Below are 27,307 nucleotides of genomic sequence, written 5' to 3' on the forward strand. Positions count from 1 at the left end.
CCTAGGAATTGTGAAACATTTAGAAGGAGTACTTAATTATATGAGTAAAACTAGGCTACACGTCATTAGGTGATAGAGAACACTCCATTTGTAGGCAGACTTCATGAAAAAATGTATTTCTTGTGATTAAAATATTTTTAAAGCAATATAGTCCAATAGAGTTTTAATTTCCACACACATCTGGAATGTATTTTCATTTAGAACGTGTGATATATTCACCAACCTGTCTGTTCTTCTGTGACGCCTGCTGGTGGTTGACAATTCTCTCGGGATAATCTTTACCTATGATGCAATTGGATTTTTCCTGGACTTCAAGAGAAGCCTTCCACGGCTCGTAGATGTACTGGACTGGCAAGTGTTGCACCTCTGGCACATATCGTCTGTGAAATATCAACGTTGACTTTTAACACATCCAAGAACATTGCACCATAACCAAGACCTGGAAAATTACATCTACATAGGCATGGTTATTTACTCAAATAAAATTACCTAAACAAACTGTTAATAAATGAACATTTACTCTCATTCCTAAAAATATTCCTGTCCTACTTTTTTTTAATTTTCACAATATCGTGTTACATCAATAGCATCATCACATTAATGAATTCATCACTAAACAAGAGCATTATTGGCAACAGAAGACCAACAACGCCAAGACTCATCTTAGACATTTGTTTGACCTTCATTAAACATTCTAACCGAATTTCTCACAATCCCATCACTCATTATATCTTTACCATAAACTTCTTTAACTTGTTGATGAATTTCTTCCTATTTCAATTTTCCTTTTTGTTTTTATTCAAAACTCCAAGCATAGCACATGTATGTTTCAAATTCTTGTACAACCTATTGCATTCAATAAAAAGTATTGTTAAGGATTTAAAATTTGCCTCAAAAGAATAATAATGACGCATGTGTTTTACAGTGTTCAGAATCAGAATCCCTTAACTCATCAGTTTGCACAATGTACAATAAACAGCCACATGAATACACATATTACTATATCTACGTTATACTATCAAACCAAGACAAAATCAACACAAATAAAAATGTCAAATCCATATCTCATTTCGTTCCTGAAATGTCTTGCGGACAGAAAGACAAATAGATGGTCATAGAAAAATATTCTATGTTTCATGCAAAATTTAAAGTTGACATATAAAATCTTTCTTGACATTTCTTGCCACATGATACGTTAGATTTTTGTTCGTTAAATTTGGTTTCATAAGTGTTTAAATAATAAAAGTCTAAACACCACGTTACTATAAAATGATGTTATACGTGTTGAGATAGACAGGCTACATGTGTTAATATCACATATTTAAATCTCTTATGGATGTATTGAGCTTGTTTACAAATTTATTTATTCTGCAATTTCCTCATTGCCATCATGGTTACCCATAAGACAAATGTAAAAATATTCGCTAACGTTCAGCCAAATTCCATGGAGTGACATGACCGTCATCAAACTCAGAGATGCAAATTAAGCTCATGCACAATTTCAAATCTATCGATCAGTCAGTTTCTTTTCGAGATATTGTGCAGATAGACAGAAATTAAATTTATCTAACCCCATCAGTGATAGGCTTCGCTAAAGCTCAGACAATAAATAAACCACACTTACACATAACTTATAGCTCATATATATTACCTTATACACAACCCTACCTCAAATTCTATTATTGAGTAAGGTGCTAAATTAATCAGTAAATTGTTTAATCCTAGATCTATCAAACTACTAGTGACTTTTCGCTTGAAAACGTTTCTCCTATGTTAAACAACTAGTTGTTTATACAGTCATCTCTTTAATCAAACTCTTGCTATCAAAAATCAGATTTAAGTAGAACAAATTGTACATTGATTAATTGGGATGCTACAATACAGTTTAATGTATTGTTTATTGAATACTAATTTATAATAAGCACATACCAAAATTATACAGTTGTAATACAAAACATTGGTGTGTTGTTTCTGCTCGCCCACTTAGACAGAATGAAAAATAATGGGATTTTGTCTTCTAATTTTTATGAAGGAAATTTTTTGGGGGAAAATGATTAGCTACATCACCGTGTTCAGAATTTCTTGCTCAACAAGAACATCTACTTCAAACATCTGTTTATTACTCTCTGCTCCGAAGAAAGACATCTATTGCAAACATGCTTCTATAATGTTAAACGGACCAGTTTTGACTAGTCGTTAGTATTTTGATTTTATTATACAGTTGTGATTGTATCAAGTGATAGAGATAGTTTCAAAATATAATAGCCATAATGAAAATGTCTAAATATGTTTTGAATGTGAAGAATATATGTGGTGTTTTGTAAAAATACAAAATTGTACTATTTTTATAATTAAAATTAAATAGTGAGAAGTGGAATTTATTTTGTTTTTGCATAAAACCCCTTTTTGGGAAACATTTTGTATATTTTGAAAATTAACAAAAAATTGTATTTACTATTTTTATAAAGTTTTACTTTGTACTAGTTTACTAAACATTAGAATTTGTTTAACTTACTTTTCTTTTTTCAATTGTAAGGCCAACAAATCCTAAACTAAAATACAAAAATATATCCAACTGCATAGAAATGTTCTTTTTAATGTACCAAAAAAGAAAATATATAAAAGAATATACTTTACTGTACTTCAATAATAAATATTCTAAATAGGTTTGATGATAAATAGATAAATGATGAGAACAAGTAGTAAAGTAGTGCCTGATATGAGAGGAACAGCTAGATCAAGGGTTAAATAACCTTTGAATTTTAAAAATTGACCCATAGATTTCAGCATTCTATAGAACCTCAAACCAGTGTAACTCGGCCTTCTTCTAAAGACAAGTTAAGTTATGATGCCCAGTTTAAACCTCTTTTTGATCTCTTGTATTATAACAATGTATTTTCCAGTGAGGCACCAGGCTGGTGTTCTTTAATGTATTATTATGGTTTGAAATATATAAAAGCCTTATACCATTATAATTTTGAGATCTTTAAATTTATTCTTTAGAGAATCTTATAAGCTAAGCCACGAATTATCCTAATTGCCTTTTGTAAGTAAAAATTAAAATTAAAATTCATATTATATGTAGCTTTATATAAGGAGATGCCATACAGTAAAGTTGATTGTACAAGGAAATAATCAATTTCTTTCAATGTGATTTCATCACAAGTAAGCCATTCTTTTTAAAGCATAACCTGAATTTACTTTTAATAATATTTTGTCAATATGAGAGTTTTAAATTAAATTTTTGTCTACTGTTAGTCTTAAAAATGTTGCCTTACTTACTTTCTCAAGCAATTCAGTGTCTATAAATACATTGCGGAGTATAGTGGTTCCCTACCTAGTTGAAAATTATGTAAATATGAGAATTTCTGAAGGATTTTTAACAAACCCTTTTTTACTAAAATATTTGAGCATCACCTGTTGTAATATAGAAGGTTTTAGTGAAAATTATATATTTTTCATGGGTATATATTATTACTAATGTATGTAAGCAAGAATGTATGACACACACACACACACACACACACACACAGGATTTCCTATAATCTGATTCTGATTTAAATGAATGAATGAAATGAACTCACTTGACGTAGAGACCGTGGGGATCAAGCCGACGGCCATAGTTGACAGGACACACACATTGCGAGCAGTCCAGCAGCTGCTCGAAGGCTGAACTGCTGACCCACAGCCAGTTACCAGCACAGACGCTCCAATCGGCATCTATCAACTGGTGCAGGAAGTGAGCGAGTCCCGCCTCCCAAGAGACCCAGAGGTCTCCGCGTGTCAGGAAACAGGCTACTGCATTCCGTGCAATGTGGTGGATCCAACCCTCCTACATCAGGAGGCATTATCATTATAATGTCTAGTAACATTAGTTCAGTAACCAGTGGGGATCACTTCTTGCTGGTTTATTACCTTCCAGTTGAACCCACCAATGTATCACTTAAATCTGGGCAACCTTATAGATGTCCAGGAACGGCACATCACTGACCGCAAATGTTGAGATTCTGGGGTGCAAGGGTAACTCGATAGGTGTAGTCTACTGCGGGAGATGACTGTTGGAGTTGGTGGGGTTTGTACCCTGAGTGTAAGAGGTTATTGCTAGCCTCAACATAAGGGTGTGCCACCCCCTGCCTACTTTGACTGGAGAGCGTGGTTCAGAGCTGGCTTCTCCTTCTTTCAAGGGGACATGACTCGAGATTAGTGCCCTAAATTCTTCCTCATGGATCTTGATAGGAGGCGGCCCCTACCCGACCTTACCCATTCAGATTATACCTGTCACTCCGGTAGCAGCGCAAAGGTCTATTATTATTTAAAAAATCCCTCCAGACTACACCCCACTGGTGTCTAAACTAGCGAAAAATCCCATCTTGGTCTCTAAAGTTGTGGAACATTAATTGAAAGATCCTGTTAAATGTATTCAACTGTTTTTGTAAACATTTTTTTATGACAGCACAACCATATTTTAAATTTATTTAACCACTGTTTTGAACTTGTTTACATTTATAGTCTTAAAATCATAGAGCAACCTTTATAATAACAACATTTCTTATTTAAAACATTTTTGCAACCACTGTTCAGCATAGAGTAAGAAAATATCCAGATAAGACAATTAAAAGTTGTAGTAAAAATATACTAAATGTATATTTTTACTACATATTTTTTTACATATCGGCAAATAAAGTTCATGATTATATTTCTTTGTCAGATTTGTTGTCAAGTAGTCTGGATGATTATAAACCAGTGGAATGTGAGTTTGGTTGTGAACAAATTAATGGTGACAGGGACAAAAATTCATCATTATCTGACATTCCTCTAGCCCAAAGAATTTATCAAACACCAATATGGATACCCTACACGTTCTGCCACAAAAAGTAGTATATACTTTACATTTTTATAAAAAAACATTTTTGTGTTGTAAATAAGTGTATATATTTTATAATTTTTTTCTTGACTACAAAACTGTGAATATTTTGTACATTTACAGTATGACTATCTTAAGTCATGTGAAAGTTATATGGAGTGAAACTTTGAAAACAAATATTTAAAATACACATTTTTCAATTTGTGTACAAATAAAGAAACGATACTCCATTTTATTGTTTTACTTTTTTATCTGGTTCCTAACAAAATAATTTATATATAACATTTATTATTTAGCATTTAGCACATTTTTTTTTATGTATCTGAAAAATGTGATGCACAAAGACAAAAGCCAGTGTACCATTCTGGGAATTTCTTATTATCAGTCGGAGGGTTAAAAGTGCCTTTGTCACTTAATTCTCAATTTGCAAAATTCCCCACATTAACTGTTCTCTTGGAACGGCTACTTCTTTCCCTAAATTCTCTATATTATTCTATTCTATGTTAACTTCTCTACAAGTAGGTGCTAGAGAGGAATGAGCATGGTGAAAAATGAGGAATGGGATGAGGGAAGTAGTGAAAAGGAAAATAAGAGAAGAGATGGGAAAGCCGCCAGACATTATGGCACCAATGGGAGTGTCGTAAACTGAAGCCACAAAAAAAAAACAAACAAAAAAAACAAACAAAAAAAACAATGAGAGTTATGAAAATGATGGGAAAGAGAGTTTGGTGCTCCCCATGCCAGAACTGCTCATGATCAGGCAAGAGGCCATGATCAGACTGGTGAGACTGGGAATAGGATTGAAAATGAAGCTGGTGAAAAGTGATGTGCTATGAGATGCTGGACTTAGAGTGACCAAGCCGGTGAAGAAGGAACTTAGTCATCATCATCATCGTGTCTGATGTGAGTTCAGAACTAAAGGGCAAAGAGGTAAAGGAAGAAGTGTTTAAAAAAATATCAAAAACAAGATGAGATTGGTGGGGAAGACTTAAAAGAGAATGTGACGTGAAGCTCAAACTGAGAAATGATAGATGTAGACGAAGAAAGGTTGGGGACAAGAATCATCTTGTGGTAAAATATTTTCTAAGGGTTAGGAATGCAATAGGGTAAGAAAGGCTGTCCACTCAACACATAACCAGATAGCCATTTTTTGTAGACAGGGAATTTCCTCCATCCAGCACTGTGGCATTAGTCTGCACATCCTTCCTTTTTTACACATCCTACGTTCTCTTTGTTACTCTTAACATTCATTGAAATCATGTTCTTCACCATAGTGAGTGACTGGACTTCATCCTATGTATTCCTTAACCTTACAGCTGTGTCATCCCCTAACACACAAAGAAATAACATACAACAACAAAAGAAAAAGAATTAAATCATAACTTGAGTGTAAACCACGTATATTAAACAAAAAAATTTAATTTAAATATGTATTGATAAATTTTCAAGATATTGGATGAATGTCTAACCAATATATAGTTCTATGTGTATGTGACTGACCTGTCTTAACTGACGCATTGCCGCATCTATGAAGGGGTAGCCAGTCTGTCCCTGGCGCCATCTCTCCACAGCCTCCTCGTTTCCACCCCCTTGTCCCCAGGAGATTCCCAGACAGATGGGATTTCCCGTGACCTGCCCATAACTGGGATTGTTCACTGACATGGTGTAGAAGTACTCACGCCAGATCAGCTGGCCTGTAATGTTCTCTGAGGCAGGCTGCAATCCCTGGTGTATATCTTTGTACAAATCGTGTATCTCCCAATAAAACCTGAAATTTAAATTGTATTTTTGTTCAAAATTCTTGCGTACACAATACATTGCACAAATTGCTTGATTGGTTGTTATGTGATGATTTGACCGAAAAAAAAAAAAAATACGAGGTCTGTCCAAAAAGTATCTGACCGCCGACCAGTAGGCGGCCGCGGCATAACTGACCGGCTCGAACCGGTTATTGAAGGGCAGGGGCGAGCATACTCCTTCCCATATTAGGCATTGAATATGATCCGGTTACTCAGTGAGTCACAGCGCTCTGTTCTGTACAGTACTCCCATGTGTGTGCGTCGCATTTCAATATGACTGAACGTGTTGAGCAGCGTATTTGCATTAAATATTGCCAAAAATTTGGCCATTCAGCATCAGAGACGATTACGGAAAGTTTATGGTGACGTGCCTAAGGGCGATACACAAATAAAAGAGTGGTTTACGCGGTTTAAAAATGGCCGCATATCAGTGGAGAGTGATAACCGATCTGGCAGGCCTTCAACGGCCAAAAACACTGAAAATGTTGAATGTGTTTGTGCGGCAATTAATGAAAACCGTCAATTGACTGTCCAAGAGCTGGAATAAGATTTAGGAATACCAAAATTGTCAGTTTGTAACATTTTACACAAGGATTTAAAAATGAACCGTGTTTCGGCAAAATTTGTTCCTCGGCTGCTGACAGAAGACCAAAAGAACTGTCAGCTTGAAATCGCACAGGACAATCTGGATTTGATAAAAAGTGATCCAGGGCTATTTAAAAAAGTTATTACTGGTGATGGGTCATGGGTTTATGGCTACGACCCTGAAACAAAGGCTCAATCTTCACAGTGGAAAACTCACGAAGAACAACGGCCGAAAAAAGCAAGACAAAGTCGAAGCAATGTCAAGACAATGCCGACAGTTTTTTTGACCAGGAAGGCGTTGTTCATCACGAATATGCTCCAAGAGGCCAGACAGTGAATAAGGAGTATTATCTTGAGGTCCTAAGGCGGCTACGAGATGCAGTGCGAAGAAAACAACCTAAACAGTGGACAAGCCGTGACTGGATCCTGCACCACGATAACGCAGCTCATTCCTCAAATCTTATTCAGCATCTTTTGGTCAAACACGACATCAACCAACTACGACAGCCTCCCTACAGTCCTGAAATAACTCCTTGCGACTTCTGACTATTTCCGAAATTAAAAATTCCTTTGAAAGGAAAAAGATTTGACGATGTTGAACAAATGAAACAAAATGCTACGAAGGAGCTGTTAGCCATTCCACAAAATAAATTTTAGGAGTGTTTCCGGAAGTGGGAGGAGCGTTGGAATAAGGTAGTGGCTTGTGGAGGGGAGTACTTTGAAGGGGACCAGATTGCCGTTGCCGCCGAGTAACATCAGTTCATGCCAGACGTCAAGGTCGGATACTTTTTGGACACACCTCGTATACTCCTAATATATTACTTATTGTCCATGACCAAATATTTAGCTAAGAGAACCAATTATAGATTTTAATTTATATGTATGTATATATATATATATATATACACATTTTATATATATATATATATATATATACACATTTATATATATATACACATTTATATATATATATATATATATATACATATATATATATATATATATATATATATATATATATATATACACATTTATATATATATATATATATATACACATTTATATATATATATATATATATATACACATTTATATATATATACACAGAAAGTCTATTCCATGCAATACTTCCATTAAACAATCAATCTTTGAAATAACCATAAAAACAAAACAATTATATTATGTATGCTGACAGTTAGAAAACGGATGTTGTAGAATAGAAAATAATTATTGCGTTTAAATAATATATTACATTGTAATGTAATAGTCAATAATACCAATTTTCACAGTATTTATCTTAAAAACTAAATCCATTCACTCGACTTTCCATATACCTGCACGCAGGCACACATTTATACACATAGAAACAAACAAAATTCGTGGGTTCAACCCACAGGATTGCAACACTCCCGCGAATATCAATCCCAAGTGTGCTCCATGAACTCGCCAACTGAGTAAAAAGCACAAGACACCTAGTGTTTTAATTGGGTTTTAAATTTGTTCGGATTGATTTCTAAATTTAGTGTTTCAGGGAGAATGTTAATGAATTTGATCCCAGCTTGAGAAGGGAGGCGTTCAAATGCTGCTGTTCTATGTTGTTGGGCTCTTGAAAGCGCTCCCGAGCTCTTGTCTCGTATCTGTGTATATCATTGCCCTGTGTCAATATACACTGAAATCGACAGTAAAATGAAGTCCAAAATATACAAGTCGAGTACACTTAGCAAGTTGAACTCCCTGAAGGCACTTTGACATGACTCTCTGATGTTCAATTTTGCGATGATTCAAACAATTTTTTTTGCAGTCTGAATACTCTTTCCAAGTTTGATATGGCACAAATGCCCCACAGAGAAATTTCGTACGACAGGTATGGAAATATTAATCCATAGTAGGCCATCATTAAAACATCAGACGTACAAAGCTTTGATAAATTTCAAAGGACAAAAATTCCAGATGCCAATTTAGCACATACACTGTTAGTGTGAACTTTCCACGTTAACCCTTTATCTAGGTGTATTCATAGAAATTTAGCATAATCAGTTTCCTCCAAACAATGTTATCCACCATTGCTGTTGCGGTTTCATAAGTATTCAACCCATGAATACAGGAGTTGACATAATTTGTCTTTTCATGAATAGTTTTAAGATGATTTACTAGGACATTTTGAATGCAGTAACTAAGATCAAAAGATCAATGTAGGTTTGGATCTCCAAAGAAGTCGGAAATTCAGCCTGGAAACAGAGAGTTGTGTCATCGGCGTATTGAATCATTTTCCCATATAAGGCTGACGCATGGATCATTTATGATTTTTATAAATGGACCTAAAATGTACTGATAACATTGTTTTATATGCCACATTGATATGACATTTATGTCATTGGAAGTTTTAGCTGAAAAACTTGGTACAATATGTCCCACTTTGTCCTCATACACAGAAGACAGAACCATAAATGAAGCAGGGGTATGTGTGGTGACTGTATCCAGTTCCAATTCACAGGCAGCATCAATGAAACGACTTAGCCAAAGAAAAATGGTTCACTTTACTACAAGTATATTTCTTTAAACTGATAACAAATTACACAATACAGACACCATAGCTGTTATTATTAATGTTAGCCACAGTACCAATCAAATATTGAGAATTCTTACAAAACAACTGTAAGAATTGATCAGAGCAAATAAAAAAGACTATTGTTCAATATTACAAAAGAAATAATCATCATAAACAATTCTGTGAATTATGGAAGTATTTACTTAAACAATATACTATTTTGTAAATAACTTCTTATTGGAAAAAGTCTGTTTGGTGGAATGACTGTAACCCTGGTGGGTAAAATAAGTGTTCTTACCTTCTCACAGAGAGACAGCCTGCACTCAGAGCTGCACTCAAGCTGGTGGGAGGTGCCAGCAGGTCTGGCTGTGCCTGGTTCGGAAGATACAGTCCTCTTTTGAATGCCTCAGCCTCCACAATAACCCTGTCTTGCAACTGCCTCAGGGCTCGGTTCTCTCCTCCTTCCCACACCACCACCCGCTCACCCAACCCTGACTCTTGGGATATCCCAAGCTCTTCTGCAGCTGGGATACCTGGAAACAGCTGGAAAAAAAGAGCAGCTGGTTCAATCAATCAATTCAAATCAGTTCAAATCCCTTGTGATTACTTTTCAATGATCCCAACTTGTTTAAATTTACAGCTGAGAAACACTGATTTGTACTATCACAAAGGTTTTTCTTGTAAGTTAAACCTTTGAATACCAACGTCCGATTGAACGTACCATTGAAATTTAGTTGATAAACATCAATGCTTGTTCAACTGAATCTTCAAGGTCCGGGCAAAAACCGTCAAAGTCTGAATGATCAGCCGTTCGATGAAAAAAAATGTGTGTGTGTGTAATATACACACATTTAGAAAAAATGTACAAATATATATATATATATATATATATATATATATATATATATATATATTATCATAAAAAGTGAGGGCTCTGTGGTGTAATGGTAGCACATTCACCCGGCAAGTGAGACATCCAGGTTCGAGTCCCGGCAAAGCAAGTATTTTTTGTGATTCAATGTTTATTGAAATTATATATATATGTAAAAAATTATAAATTTTTTTACATAGATTTTTGTTACTATTTGAAAGAAACCATAATATAAACTAAACAATCCATTCTATCTATAAGCCATTAGTGTGTGTAAGATAGTTCAACATTTTTCATTATAGTTGTCAAACTAAAGTTTACCAAGAGTTCTTATTTTTACATTTACATAATTTTACTACACAAGAACACATTAAGAAATAGTAAGACAAAAGGAATCGAAAAAGAGAGTATTACCTTGATGTTATCTGAACCAAAGTTTTCCAGTTTCCCAAATGAAACACATGACCAGTCAATGTCGCTAACAGGCCTTGGGGGTGGACCCAATACCTTCATTGTGTGCTAGAAATAAATTATAATAATGTTTTTGGTAAATGTAATATAGTTTGAATAAACATGCACCACACAGGAATAACAAACTAAAACAATATTTGCTTTATCAAATTACTAAAATACAAATTAAAATAAAAAATTGAAGTATATAGGCCTATATCATCTAAGCAATTATAATATCTTGTCTCAGGAATAAATTGTAATATATGTTTTATACAAGTATTCAACAATTTATTCGAAATAAAATATTATTAAGGTGCTGTGTTGATATGCAGCCTATACTGGCATCTCAACACTTCCCAGCATTATCTTAACTATTGAAAAGTTTTTCAATGGATATCAAAATTTTAAATGGATGAACCATCGAGTACTAACTTAAAACTTAAACTATTAACTTAAATAAAATGTCTTGATGTAACAAACTCCCAAGAAAGCCAATTTCTGATAAACCTATCCAAAATAGGCACTATTTGAACAAAAAGTAAAGCCCAACTTCAAGTATATGCTATACTGGAGGAATTACCTTAGAACCCTCTAATTTTCATTATTATTCTCTTTTATTATCTATTATATCTTTAAAATTAAAAATCACACAATGGTGTCTGTTAAAAAAACTGTTACCTTTCACAAAAATAGAGATTTGTAAAATATTTTTAACAATCAAACTTGATATCTTAGCCCCTGGATTACAGTATTCAATCTACATAGGTTTAAAACAACAAAATAAGTGTAAGCACATTATTATTTTTTTTGGGTAACAAACTAAAGATTTAAAGCTATTAAAATACTGATTAACATTTCAACTGTTGATTCTATTCTCAAGACGGTAACCCACTCACCACAAACATCTGGTACGTCAGGGGGGGAACTCCTCCATTTGTCTGTATAACAGTCCGGGGATCCCAGAGAGTGTGAGATCCACGCTCAATGAATTCAATCCCTTCGTTTTGGCACCACTGTCTAACAGCAAGATCCCTCTGGTGCCATATTGGCTCATAGTCCTGCAAACACCACACATTTGTATACTCTTTGCCTATTCATCTGTTTCTTCCATGTTGAATGTGGGAGAAAAACACACCATGGAATATATTATGAGTCTGCATTGTTATATAGAACAAATTCTGTACAGATAAAAAATCATTCAATTTTGTATTCTCAGCTATACTATACTCAAATCTAACCATATATAATAAATAAATACAAACATGTTTTATTTAGAAATTAGTTGAAACTAAATTTACAGAATAAAATAACCTCAACAATTTGGTAGAAATTTAGATTGCAGTTTTCAGCTATTGTGACAAATTATAATAAAATCAGTCATAATATGCACACATAAAATGGATACACTTTTTTAACCAAATTTATATATATTTTACTGTTGACTATTCTAAAGCGTTTGATTCTAATATGCTACTCACAAAGACTCACTATTTTGATTTTCAGAATAATACAATATATTTGGGTCAAGTCTAACCTGATGAACAGGTTGGTGATAATGGGTGTTGCCACTTTGAAGATCAATTCTAATCTTAATCGCTTACTAAATCCTAGTCTCAATGAGCTGAGAAAGTATGAAATCCTGAATTAATGATACTTGACTGTGAGAAACTACAAGACATAGGCACAGAGTATAACTCTTTGTATAATGGATAGTAATGGACTGTTAATCTTTCATTCATAGGTCACATAACACAGACTCTAGGGAAATTGAGGAGGTTATATTAGTTCAGATGCTAAACTCTATTCAACGTCTATTCAAACATTATTCTATTATTGCCATCCTTCAGCAATACTCAAGCAATTGATACGTAATTCTCAATACTCAAGGAATCACAGAAGACACAAGGAATCTTTGTGCCAACATTATGTTCTTGTGGCTAAATGGTTTACCTCTATCTGGCTTATACTTGTCAAATAAGATCAAAATGGGATATAGTAAAACATATGATGGGCAACACGATGGTTGTCCAGGAGTGGCAAGTCACTACCCCAAATTTCAAGATATCGGAATATGATGGTTAAAGCAAGTGAGAGTTCCTCACCGTTAACGGCTGACTATCAAACAAGCCTGACCTGAAGAGTCATTTTCTGTCAAGAGTCAACTGGTATAGGCTAGAATGTGCCTATTCTCTGTATCTAAGATAGTAATGGCTTGAGTGCCCAACAAGTCCCATGTGATTTTGGTTCCATAAAGCCTCGACAAGAAGTGGTTTCAATCTTCCAACCGACCCTACATTACCTTATATATTATAAGTATATACTTATAAATATATATATAACCATATTCAATAAGTATATGTTTTTTGTGGGAACATATACAAACATGTATTTTTCCAAAACTACTTTCTTTACATGTACAAAAAAGTTTGATTCTTTTAGTATCACAATACTTTCTTCTACACTAAGTATGCTTAAAAGTCAAAGCTTAAAAACAAAATCCTACCTTCAAGAAAAATGTAATGGCGTAATAGTTCTTTATTTAAACTGTTCTATTCTATTTCTGAATATTTGTTTGCTTGAGTTGTTTAAACCATAAAAAGAAAATATGGTATTTGTGATTATTTTTATACAAATTTAATCTATTTAGGATTGTAGAATGTAGAATCTTGGAGCATTGGAAAAAAGGTTTATTGTACTATCACTAGTATAAACGAATACAACATTTTCCAATATAATTTTTATTTTGTGCAAGGCCTTTCTGAATCAAAGATTCCATCATCAGGCACTGCATTTAGGATTTATTTAGGATTACTTATATGAATATTAAATATTAATAATAAATATCAGGTTATTTGAGTTAAAATTAAGTACTGATCTTTTACATTACATTTAAATAATTCAGAAACACTTAACAGTCACAAAATTGTAGTTGCAAATCATATGGAAGGATTTTCTGTAAATTATTTTACAATGCAAGGAAATAATACCAGAAAATGTACAAGAGAAACAGGGTAAAATATAAGGTAAGCTAAAGTCTTCAGTTTAAAGTCTTTTAAAAAATAACAGTTGTTGGCTGTTCCTGAGATTGGCTCCAAGGCACACTACCAAAGTTGGAAACTTAACAATACAGGAAACAAATAAACAATATTACACAAATGCACAAGATTATTATCCTTGTTCTGATATTTTTCATAAATGATGATAGTTAAATTTTAATAATAGCTGAGACAGGTTACTTTTTATTACAAAACACATGAATAAAAAATCCAGTAATTTGAATTTTAAGATGATTTTTTTAACATTCCTAACAAAAATGTACAATGTTGTTGATGCAAAAATTCATTAAAGCACAACAATTCAACAAAAGGTATTTCCAGGAACAGGGCTATTGATCTCTTAACCGTGAACACCTTGTATAACTCATTACGCAACCGCTTGTGTAACCTATTGCGACTGATGTAACTGACAGCCCCAGGTGAATAATTTACTGTTTATGAATTATTTATGATATTATTTGATATTTATTATATCATTCTGAACTATACAATGAATAAATAAAATCTAGTATTGAATCATTTGTATGTCAAAATATCACAATTTAAATGCATAATTCATAAAAACTAATTCCCATTTGGATTTGTCTGCACTTACTATTATGAAAAAATGTATGCATTACTGCACAATTCTTTATTTGGATATTAATTTTGTAAAATATTATTTTATATTTAATCATTATCTTTTCCTAAGCCAACTTTCCATTCTGATCGATAAAAACAAAACACACATGCAATGTCATCTTACACTTGAGAACTAACTCTCTTGGTAACTAAATCTCTTGAGAAAGCTATTTTGATTATACACTTCCAATGGTAATTGATTATATTCAATTGTGATCAATTAAGTTTTGGGCAGTGTTGCCTTGATATCTGGTAGTTTGCACATTCAAATGAGTTGGTGCTGGCCACAATTAATTAACAAAACCTGCTCTATTAAATTTGTGATAAAAAACTAAACATTTTAAATAGTGGTTCACAAATTTACATGCCCAAGATAATGACTTTTAATAGCTCCATAACGTGACCAGTGCCGAATGTTTTGGACCGCCTAGTCAATAATAAAAGTTAAGATTAACAACTTTTTTCATACAATTCGAAAATTTGAAAACTACATATTAAAAAATAGTACACTTGTACCTATGTTGTATAATAATTTGGTCTTAATCGGATACAAGTTTTCAACTCATTAATTTTCAAAGTTGCCGTTGGTTGAAAAGTGTAAAAAAACAGGTACTCTTATTTGTTGTTATTGATATAAAACATAGAAGTTACGGTTTATAAATAATTTGTCTTATGTATCTAAAAGCAGAATTAAACAAGTTAAATTTTAATGTAACTCCCATTATTATAGCTCTACTAGTTAGTTTCGTACTCGGTTATCTATACTTTTGAGTAATTTAGTTTCCATGAACATTTTTTAAGAACTTTATCTCTATAATAATAGTAAAATTTTGTACATCTTTAATGCTAACATTTTATTATGTCTTGCATATCTACAATTCAATATTTGTATTGTTTTAATTATTCATGTAAGCCTGATTACTGAAATGAGAATATTTATGTTACCTGGACTCTCTTCCATTACTGGCCAATGGCTAGTCCAAGTATATAAAATACAATGAATGTATTGAGTTTCAGCAATTATGTCAAATTATAAAATATCTTGCTCATTATTTTGAAAATTGATTCAAACTATGCTCAGATGAATATGTATGGTGTATATATGCTCAGAATAATTTGTAACATGTTGTTGGAAATTGAACACTAATCCACCACTGAAGTGTAACATTGCACTTGTAATATTTAGTCTTAATAGTTTCAGACTTAAGATATGATAAAAATATCCTCTTCTGAAAAAAGAATCATTTAAAATGAATATGCAAACTTCAATTATATTTTTTTTAATATGTAGATTACTTTAGCAAAGTACTTTTGCAAATTAAAATAGGCAAATGAAAAGTGATGTAAAAATTAAAGTAAGAAATAGGAAATGAAAATCGTGTAATCTCTTCAGGGTAAAAAATGTTTTAAAGTTGTTTTCAGTATTTGGAAACAACATAATGATTTAACCCAGAAGAATTAAAAGTGTGGAAGAATTTCCAAAGTGAATGAAGAGAAAAGTTATTTAGTAGGATAGAAGAGAGTGAAAACAAAGAAACCAAAGGGAGAGCATTATTGAAAATGAGAGAAAATCTTTTATGAGAGCAAACGAATTTGCTGATGGAATCCTATCTGTTGTAATACCTGTCTGGATAAACAATTTTTCTAGCACTTTTGGAATGTGAACTATGAAGTTTTACTGCAGTTTAAAACTTTTATGTGCAATGGCGGAAACCATGGACTTAGAGGACAATGGGACCCATGAGAAGGTAGTAAAATGAGGAATAGTATTATTTATTCTATCTGGAGTATTATTTTTATCTTCATTTTTCTGATAATTTTTCCATACAAGCTTATCACAATTGAAATTGGATTACAGTGGTCTCCTCCTGGAGTAAAAACATTTAACCCAGTAAACATTCCACAATGAAATACAATGATAAGGTGTTGTCATCCTCTTTCCAAGAATCAATCTTCTGACCTAATCCAGATTGAGAACTTTAACTTCAATGGTGCTTTTAGTGAAGTTAAAGCCCCCATACACACTCAACTGAGTTTGTCATTTCTTCTAACGTAGTTGGATGGCAGACCGGTTGGGGTGGAGTTTGATAGTGTGATGATGGGTGAATCACAAGTCACTGAGTAGGCTGAACCTCTGGTTTACCATCACAGTCGTAAACATTTACAAACCACATCGTACTAAGCTAGGGCCTTATGCAGCCGACCAGTTTCAATAGTTTATGGATTGCTGACTGAACATTTGTGTCTCAATTCAACCAAACTTAGTATGGTCTGGTTTGTCATACCAAAGTGGATAGTGTGTAAGGGGCTTAAGAATGGTCCGAATGACAAATTAGGAGGACCAGAGTGAATGAGCGCTCTCCAAACTACACAACAGCAAGTCTCATACGTCTAAAGGTTTTTATGGTAGCAAATAAGCATCTGTTACTGAAGAAGCCAACCAGTGTAAACAATGGCTAATGCCTGCGCACAAGCAACCGTTCCCTCTTCACTTCTCTAACTTTCATTTTTCTGGTTTTTTGAAACAGCACATTCATCAAGTTTTATGATTGTACCCACAGAATTTCTCTCTGAATACCCGAAAGCCTTCCAAATAAAGTAACATATACAATATTGAGTGTGGATCACCCAATTTTAAGAATGCCAAAATTCACAAAAAATGCATCAAAAACTTTATTAAAAGAATGTTTTTTTATTTTAGCATATTATGTTATTTTTCATTTCAATGACGTATCTATTATGTTCTCCACTTGAATAGATGTGCTGTATTAAATAAGCTATTTTACAAAATAACAGCTGGTGAGTTGAATTGTTTGTTTATTTTTGTCCGTCAAGACTGACGTCATAAATTCACTAAAAAATTTCCAACTTAAATAAAATTATTCTTGTATATCATTGTACTTTTTTGTGTGTAAATAAATATTTTAAATATACTGTAAAAAGAAATAATGTGTTCTTCGCATAAACACTTTATCAAAAAATTTCTTGATAAATTTCTAATTTTTCAAAAACGTGATATCAAACTGTTTTGTATGCATAATATAGTAAAAAAACAAACAATTTATATGTCACAATAAAGATGAAAACAGTCATTTCAACAATATAAGTATCTTTTTATACCTTGACTAGTTTCTGAGTTATGTTTTTTTTTTACACTAAACACAGCCAGCAATCTATGTATGACCACATATTTCAGGCCAGCGCTCAAAGTTTGTAAGCTTAGAACAATTTCAGAAAATAATCAATTTAAACCATATTCTATTTAGGTCTAATTTGTTTTTAAGGCAAAAGTTGTTTAATACTACTTTTTACCTCATCAAAACTGAGTTTGAACTGGCCCAACTCTTCCTTGAGCTTGTGCAGAACTTTAGGAGGATCACCTGCACAGACATACAGACGTCCACCACGCGCAGCTAGCTGATTGTTTAGGTCTAACAGACACTCCAACAGAAAGCGTATCCGATTATAGGAAACCGTCTTGGCACCTAATCAACAGATCAGATCAGATTATTTTTTAAGTAAGTAATTTTTTATCTGCAAGAAAATTATGATCACAATGCAACAATCATAGAACAATCACAATGAACTCTCTTTCTCTCTTTTTCTTCCTTCTTAGGTTGTATTTAAAGAAATAATAAACATCAATGGTAATCATGTCAAAGGTGATGAGAACACCAGGAAAGAACCAGATATTGTAAATCAAATAGTTAAAAGAATGGCTAAGAGAAATATTTTAAGTACTTAATTTACTTAATGGTGTCCTTTAGGGTGTCAATTTGGACTTTTTAGGTTCAATGTGCTAAAGATGTAGTAAAACAATGATCAACTGTTTAAATTTCCAAATACCTGTTGGATCTAATATTCTGCATCTGTATTCTAAGTTAAATTCAACTTTTATCTTCATTTAAAGAGAATATGATGGCAACCAATGAGTATTAAAGTATTGTCTAATCTAATTAGTTTGGATATTGTGGCTAATGTGATTGAAGTGTGAGTTAAGGATTAAGAATAAATTTGTTGCAAACACTGAACAGTATAGCTATTTTACTGGCAATTCAACACTGCTATCAATATTTGTTGGTAATGAAATGTTATCAGAACGTGTTACGAACCTCGGATCCCTGGGTTATGGATCCAAAAATGTTTCCATGTCCTAATTTATTTACTAGGAACTAAATTTAACTCAAGCTCAAGCAATAATAACATTTTAAATGCTTCAATTTTCTATTTAATATGTTATATGATCAAAAAAACTATGCATTCTGATAACAAAATTGTTTTATGTATCTCCTAACATATTTATAAATCTATGAGATCTCATGCATTATTATTTTATTTAAAAGGAAACAAAAATATTATTCTTAAATACAAATAAACTTAATTTTTACTGCTGTGCCTGTACAAGACAAAAGAAAAAAAGAAAGCAGTGAAATAAAGGTTAAATAAAACCCAATATATTCCTCCTTATCTTTTTCTCAAAAAAATATAAAAAAGTCGTATATATTAACTTTTCTGTGCTTGAAATAATTTCTTGTCTTTGATTCTAGTTTATGCTATATTATATATCAAAAGTCATGAATTTATAAAATTATACACTTGAACAATTAATGTTGTAATAAGTTCTACATCAAATTTCAACCTTCTAAGTTAACTCATTCGAAAGTGAGCATACAGATGGACACACACAAAAATATCTGATTTTGTTATCAACTGTTACAAAGGAGCCCGCTAAACACTCAGGCAATAAAATTTCAAACTTGTTAATTGTCAATATGAGTTATATACATTTTAAGTACACAACATTAAATTTAACAATCAATAAACTTATCCCACCGTTTACTCGTAGGGTAGGCCTATATCTGCTATTCGCAAGTAGACACAAACAAAGTTTCCTTGCATCAGCAAAATCTTGTAAACAAATCAAATCTGCATTATCCAGTGACAAACACCTATTAACTTTCAGGTGCCAAATACTTTGTTAAAGTGTTTCTTGTTTTGATCAGAAGTTAGGGCAAAAAATAAAGAATGCCTAAAATGTTTAATACATAACCATTGTTTTCATCTGGATATTATAACTATTATACAATTTGTCTCCAAAGAAAAATATTTTATTGTAGTTAAAGCTTGGAAATTTTAAAAATTACAAATTTTTTCTTTATTGTAATTTACACTAGTATTTCATTCCAATAAGGAAGCATGAAAGGCACTTGGGATATTTAGTAAAATTTTCCCCACTGTACCTGAAAAGCCAGTAAAGCCGTCAAAAATGAAGATGGGAACAAAAACTTGACAACTCTGTAAGAGTTCAAGAAGTGCTGGGTTGTCGTGGAATCTCAGTCCATGGCGGAACCAGTGAACGCCAACCTTTTGTCCTGGGAGCTCAGCCATTCCTGAAACACTTTCCTATTTTGATTTCTTATAAATATTTCCAACTTAAAAGACTATGATATAAGTAATTCCTTCTATTTACAAATGATTAGTCTGGAACATTAAACTGTCCAATCTAAGCCTGAAACCAGGTCCAGACTAAACCTGTCTGCTATAATTATAACACCTTCACTGCTGTTGTATACTGAGTGACACTACTCACTCTCACACTGTGCTGTAAGCCATGTCACAGTCAATATGGTAAACTGAAGTACAAAAACTGTCTAACTGTAATACATGTTAACAACCGCACTGCTGCTCTATACTGAGAGAGACCGACTACTCTCAGACCTTGCATTGCAGTGTAAGGCGTCTGTCACAGCCAACTTGTTAATCTGTCTCCTACAACTAACAAATAAAAAGCAGCATTCAAAATTTAAAAGAAGTCTAAGGCGACTACTTTGGGTACAATAACTGAATGAATCAGATCTTTTTTTACAGTTAGAAGTTATAATCATTAGGTCCTTTCTTACACTTAACTAAATCAATTAAAATATAAATAAAATGTATATGTAACCATAAAATCAATTCATTCCAAAAAGCATACAAATAAATAAAAATTAACATTCCACTAACTAGGTATATGCTGTGTGAATAACATAAAATACTGAACAAAAAGGTTTCTCCCCACACTTATCCATCCTGAATATCCTGTGACTCCGGAAGCAGCATCAAAGATCTTATTGGTCTATGTGCAGTACAGATTTCCTCAATTTATAGTCCTTATGAGTAAAATTACTGCTTTCATCCTAGAAATTCTCAGTGTATGGTTATATTTTACTGAAATATTTCCTTTAGCTTTAACTAAACCTATAAAATAAATGTCTGCACATTGCAAGACATTCAACATGGATGTGTTTCTGTTGCCTGAATGTTGTTAGAGAAATATTTCTTTGTAGAGCTTCAAAAATTTTTATTATCAATTATGATTAATCACCCTTTAAATTTAAAAGATCTGTCTGACAATTAAAACAAAATATCTACATCAGTTTTTGTAATTTGCGGTTTTATCATTGGTTTTTGTCATCTAATGTCCTATTTCAAATAAACCAAGCCTTATTTTTGGAATCACTATTATATAAATTTTTGTTATTAAATTGTTCATCTGTTCAGGGCATAATCCCATACAAGAAAAATAACACAACTGGGGATCACAAACACAACACACATATGGCTTGAAAACCTACCTGTCAGCACTGACCCAACTAGTTGAGGTGCAGGCAACTGCACTTGGAATTACAAAAACACATCAGTACTATGGTTATTATCTGGAGACCACTATTTTTAACAGTTCTTAACGGGTACCTAAAATACTACATTATTGAGAGAACAGACTTTATTTCATTTACTGTAAAAATTACAAGTCATTATGATATTCAGTTCTTGTTTTCTGTCTCCGGGAAAGAAGTGATGTCGGTGATGAGGAGACTACTCTACCCTATCTACTATTGTTTTTAGCCTGTACATACAGTACTTGTGTATTTATAAATATAACAATTTAAAGTCGATATTTACGAGTGTTCACATGATTGATCTTAAATTTAGGTACTATCTTGAGGAATGTTTATGTTTTTTCACCAAAAATGCAGGGCCACAGAAGCCTGTACTGATGGCCAAGGGCCAATCAGTACTTTCCTGATCTCAGATCACGTGCCACCCCGTACTTCTGACAAGTAAAGAAAAACAACCCTTGAGATATTACCCAAATTCAAGCTCAGATCACTTGAGCTCTTGGTTATCTTTAACTTTGGTACTACTAGTAACATATTTAGGATAACCTAATCTAAACCTAATACTTATATCATGTAATAACAAGCAGTACGTAGGGACAGTGTGGCCTACTACTCACCAACATTGCTTCCTTTTGAGAGGCAGAAATCAAGATCCGATCGTCATAATGACATGTAATTTTCACAGTACATCAACCAAATAAAGTCAGTTCTTTCAAATAATGTACGTTTTAGATTCCCAGTATGAAAAACTGTTGCAAAAATACTGGCCTCTAGATGATATTAAATTATCATACTTAGTTTACTTTAAAGTGCACTCATGACACAACCTTTAATATTAAACATGCAGAAAAACATCACTCACTAGCACCACAAAGGGATTAACGACTATTTCTACTAATAACTTCTCAACTAAATCTAACCAATTGGAAAAAGCAATGTTAAGATTCCTGAAGAAATTACACACTAGTTAACAGGACCAAAATAAACAAAGGAAAAATGATGAATAATCTTCATTGTGGAGGTAGAAACTGTAGCCAAAATTGTGAAAATATAAAAAGTACTGAATAACTCTTAAATTATCTTCAAATGCAGTTGGTGGACCTAATCTTCCTTCTCATATTATCGTGTGAATTTTGATAATCCTTATATCCACTCTTATACCTCAATCTCTTGTACCTACTTCTCCATAGCTGATTATCCTCCCTTACCCAGAAACCCTGATTCCTCCCAGTTCCCTAGATTAATGGACTGATTCAGATATAACCTAAATTAAAAAAACTGTTAGTATAATATGGTTTGTAACTGTCACGTGCAACTAACCCACCGGCCCGCCCCACCCTGAGAGCTTACCACCCTACCCAAGGGTTTTTAATGTTTTGTATCAGTCTAAATGTAATCTTATTTAAGTTTTGACAACAATATAATTCTATTTATAATAAATTATTATTAGAAATACATGGAAAGTTTCTACAACAACCTAAAAGAAAAAGAGAAATATGTTTTTCTTGGCTACAGTTCAATAAGAGGCAGGCAAAACAATTGATTGACAATATCGAGAAATAGTCTGTGTTATAAAATTAAAATATCAATATTATTAAATTGAACCTAATATCAATATTTCCATATGTTTAAATATAATTTGTTTACAAGATAAATAATAATGAAAATGGTGGAAATTCAAATGTTAAATGAAAATATATAGAGGGGGGTGATGGGATCTATGGATGATCGAAATTTATGTATATACATAATTACTTCTGTACACATGTACAGAAGTAATTATGAAAAGCAAGTTGGACAATATACACTGGAAATTTGCCCAGATAATAAAAGAGACACCAAAACAATTACACAACTAATCATGAAACAGGTCAAACGTGAAACAACCATCATCACTGGTGTATGGAAATCATAATTTAATCTAGGATTAATAATAATAATCTTAATTAATAATAAAGGGTATGTTCATATCACAGCCAATCAAGCAAAATTTTTATAGATCTATTACATAAACAATCAAATAACCATAGAGAACCATCAAAAACAGCATTAAATAAAATTCCCAAACTCATTGCAGAAATATACGAAGGGGGAAGTTTCATTTTCTGGAGAAGATTCATTCAATGTTATTTTTAAAGGTTGTTGGAAATATATAGGCCTAAGTTAGGTACTTTGGGATTATACCGACCACACCAGTATGAAGAACACAAAAATATAAATTTATATAAATATACATGATAGAACGAAAAATCAACTCTTTAATTGCAAAATTACAAACTTACAAGCATTTCCAGGTATTGTGATCGGTATTGTTGTCGCTGTTATCTTATCTTTCTCGAGAATCCTGATTACGGCAGGCTGCGCGGCATCACATGATTTGCACGGTACATAATTGCCTTTCCATTACAATTCAATTTATATTTCTGATCAGCCCCTCTAGAATTTGATATTTTACTGATAGGTACTATATCAAGGGATGTTTTTCTTTCCTTGACATCAGCGCGGGGCAGCACCAAAGGTGGCGGAATGTGATCAAGAATAAAAACAAGTTTTGAGTGTTTTTTCAATAAAGAGTTTAGTTTTAGTTTGGTAATGTTTGTTTTTGTTGAATTTTTGTGTTTGGAGAAATGTAGAGGTAAAACACGGAAGTACCACAAAGCGATGCACCAGCTGAACGGGCGGCGAGACTCTGCAATCACGTTATCTACTAGACCGCTCGACTTTGACCTCTGTCTGAGGATGGGGAGGGGTTTGCGATAAGACAATTCCTGTTTTATATTGACGAAATATTGTTCTACGCTAATCTAATCAGTAGAAGCAAAATGTCGAATAACGATTCATGTCTGGGTGTGGTCGGTATAATCCCAAAGTACCCTAAGTTATATTTAGGAAATTTACACCTGAATATATTGATTAGTTAAATTCTGTTTTTAGTTGATTTGATCATCATAGTTTGGTTTCACGTTTTTGTGAAAATATAAATATAATATAATAAATAAAAATATAAATTAATTTGAAATAGTCCATTTTTCATTTATATCTGATAAACTAACATAATATCAATATTGTCTTGTTTTATTGATATTTACAATAGAATGTTTCGGCCTCTTATGGAACTGTAGTCTTTCTCTTCTCAAACATTATATATTATAACAGATAATGGTACTTTGGTATTATCTGTAGGCCACTATTTATCGAAGAGATTTCAATGTTCGGGCCTAAAAAACTACATTATTAGAAACAAAAAAACTTTGACTTGTATAAAATTACATGTCATTATGATGATCAATTCTTGTTTCCTGCCTCCCAACAGGGAGCGATATCAGCAAGAAAGAGGCCACTCTCTCCCTATCTACTATTTGATATTAAACTACATAAGTTTGTACTAACGTACATATTATAAATTTTTAAAAGTTAACGCACGCTCACATAATCTAAACTTGAATTTAGGTACTAACTCGAGGGATGTTTTTTTTTTGTCAGAAGTACAGGGTTGATCGTGCAACATGATAATACGTTGGAAAAGAGATAGCACCCAAATTCTAGATCAGATCATGTGGCCGCTCATATATTTTATCTTTACCTGTGGCACTACTAATAACAAATTTTTGATAACCTAATCTAAACCTACTTATACAGCCTAATAACAAATAGAAGATAGGCACAGAGTGGCCTCATTCTCGCCAACATTGCTTCCGTTTGAGAGGCAGAAAACAAATACCAATCATAATAATGACGTGTAATTTTCACAGTAAGTCAAATAAAGTATGTTCTTTCTAATAATGTACTTTTATTAGGTCCCCAATAAGAAAAACTCTTAAAAAATAGTAGCCTCCGGAAAATACCAAACTACCCAGATTGTTATGGAGGAGGGAGTATGTAGATGTCTAATTATCATCATACAAATTTGGTGAAACCCAAACAAATTTAAAATAGGGTGTTATAGTACACCTCAATGGAGAGCCTGGTAATCAACACAAACTCATTAAATTTCCTCTCCCATACTTATGTAAATATTCATTAAAATTAAACTAATAAAAGTACTTGAACCTTCACACTCATCATTTTGCAGTTTTCTATTACATCCTCCCAAAAGTAAATGGATATCAGTTTGTTGTGGATTTTAATTTTAAATATAAAGTGAAACACATTTTACAACAAATTTGTTAAAATCGGACAGTTGTTAAAAATAATGGATAATGGTACCACCAAAGGAAGAGAGATAGGAGATAAAATACAAGTTGTATATTAATTTACTAATAGGCATAGGTACACCTGACTTGTTTTAATGGATCAGAGGATATAGGCAACCCCCCAAAGCCTGAATGTATTTTATGCACAAATTTATTGGTTGTATATATGAAACCAATCATGGGTCAACAATAGAATGCAAGACTTAATATGTATTATATAAAATGTTTTTATTGCAATACCTGCTGAGGAAGTTTTAAAGAATCCTAACAATTGAATACTGCTGCAGCACTTCTTGGCACATTCAACACCAGAGAAATTCCGTAACAACAAGAAGAATGAGGAAAGGATATAAAAACACTTCGTAGGAATGACAACCCAACGGCCTTCAGTCAGCAGCAGTAACAATAGTATAATCAAAAATGCACACACTATTGGTCAACAACTTAATCTAATCTGACTGGATTACCTTGTCTGCCTTGGCTTGGTTGGCTATTATGCAGTTACGTATTGTGGTAGTGGTGGTAGCCGGACAGACGTCAGCTGTTTTAGAAGTCACGTGTTTTGGATATTGATTCAGCTGATGGAACACGTGACTAATTGCCTAACTCGTGTCGTCTGCAAAATTGTGTTGCGTTGACGTCAACTCGTGAACTCAAAACCAAAACCTGATTTTACTACAATCATTGCTATCTTATATTAGCCTACTTCCCAGATATTAATATCTGATACAATAAACAGTATATACAGTTATGGTTAATAATATAACAATATATGTCTAAATTTTATATGCATATTGAGCTTAAAATTCTATCCAATAACACTATTCGCTGATCGCGTGTATTATGATCCAACTCATTGTTCAGAAACAACAGCACAAAAAAGGATAAGCTCTCTGTAAGAGCAAAAATAAAAAATGGAAAATCATAAAGTAGGTGCAATGTTTTAGACACAGTATTATGTACAGTTTTTCTAGCAAAAAAGTATTAATAGTTTTTGTAGGACTATATTGATAACTTAAAACTGTTATAAGCTATGAACTTTTTTAATTAATGATGTTAGTTCAATACATTTGGTAATAATAAGTAGGCGAGAAAGCCTAGTAGGACGAAGCGTTTATAGTCTTTGCGCAGTCAATGTGACACTTGTCTATGCTATAGTCGTCTTCTCTTTTTTAAGTACTTATTATGGAACAGAATAGTGCTTAAATTTGGAAAGAAACGAATTGGCTTTAAGTGATTGTCCTGGTATTTTATCTACATGCTAGTAGTGACCCGCGGATGTGCAAGCGATTTCCTATCAAACAACAGGTAAGTTAATTTATAAGCACAACCTTTTTGAATGTCATAATAAACACTCCTTAAAGAAGTGATGGCCCCTGAATGATACTCCAATCTCATGATCCATTTAAGAACTATTGGACTTTGGGTTTTAAAGAGCTATGTTTTGGAGCACTGAAGACAGAGTAAAACAGTTTTTATGAGCACCAGTGAAATACAAAATGTTTCTGCAACTTGTAATAATACTTGAATGAATTTCAGTAACATTTGAACTAGGTATATTAGGCCAGACTGAAAAAGTTCTAAGTCCTTAGTATCTTAGTGAAAGCATTTGTGGTGTAATATGACAAAGACCTGTGATAACTTTTAATCAAATGTAG

The 27,307-nt window shown here is 32.8% G+C and overlaps 1 protein-coding gene across 3 annotated transcripts in view; it reads right to left on the reverse strand.

Annotated features, from left to right (window-relative positions):
• The window catches only part of LOC124354018 (cryptochrome-1), a 30,874-nt gene extending 4,664 nt beyond the window's left edge, over positions 1 to 26,210 (reverse strand). The window contains exons 1-9 of one of the 3 annotated variants that reach the window (XM_046804142.1): positions 26,117 to 26,210; positions 20,038 to 20,187; positions 18,110 to 18,282; positions 12,017 to 12,178; positions 11,082 to 11,186; positions 10,095 to 10,339; positions 6,365 to 6,632; positions 3,585 to 3,832; positions 224 to 380 (exon numbers count right to left, since the gene is read on the reverse strand). In XM_046804142.1, coding sequence (XP_046660098.1) covers positions 224 to 380; positions 3,585 to 3,832; positions 6,365 to 6,632; positions 10,095 to 10,339; positions 11,082 to 11,186; positions 12,017 to 12,178; positions 18,110 to 18,282; positions 20,038 to 20,185 — 1,506 coding nt within the window. In that variant the 5' untranslated portion in view covers positions 20,186 to 20,187; positions 26,117 to 26,210. The other 2 variants (XM_046804141.1, XM_046804143.1) reach the window with 2 other exon arrangements.
• Between the last annotated feature and the right edge of the window lie 1,097 nt (positions 26,211 to 27,307).

Source organism: Homalodisca vitripennis, chromosome 2 (genome assembly GCF_021130785.1).
Source record: "Homalodisca vitripennis isolate AUS2020 chromosome 2, UT_GWSS_2.1, whole genome shotgun sequence".
Lineage (NCBI taxonomy): Eukaryota > Metazoa > Arthropoda > Insecta > Hemiptera > Cicadellidae > Homalodisca > Homalodisca vitripennis.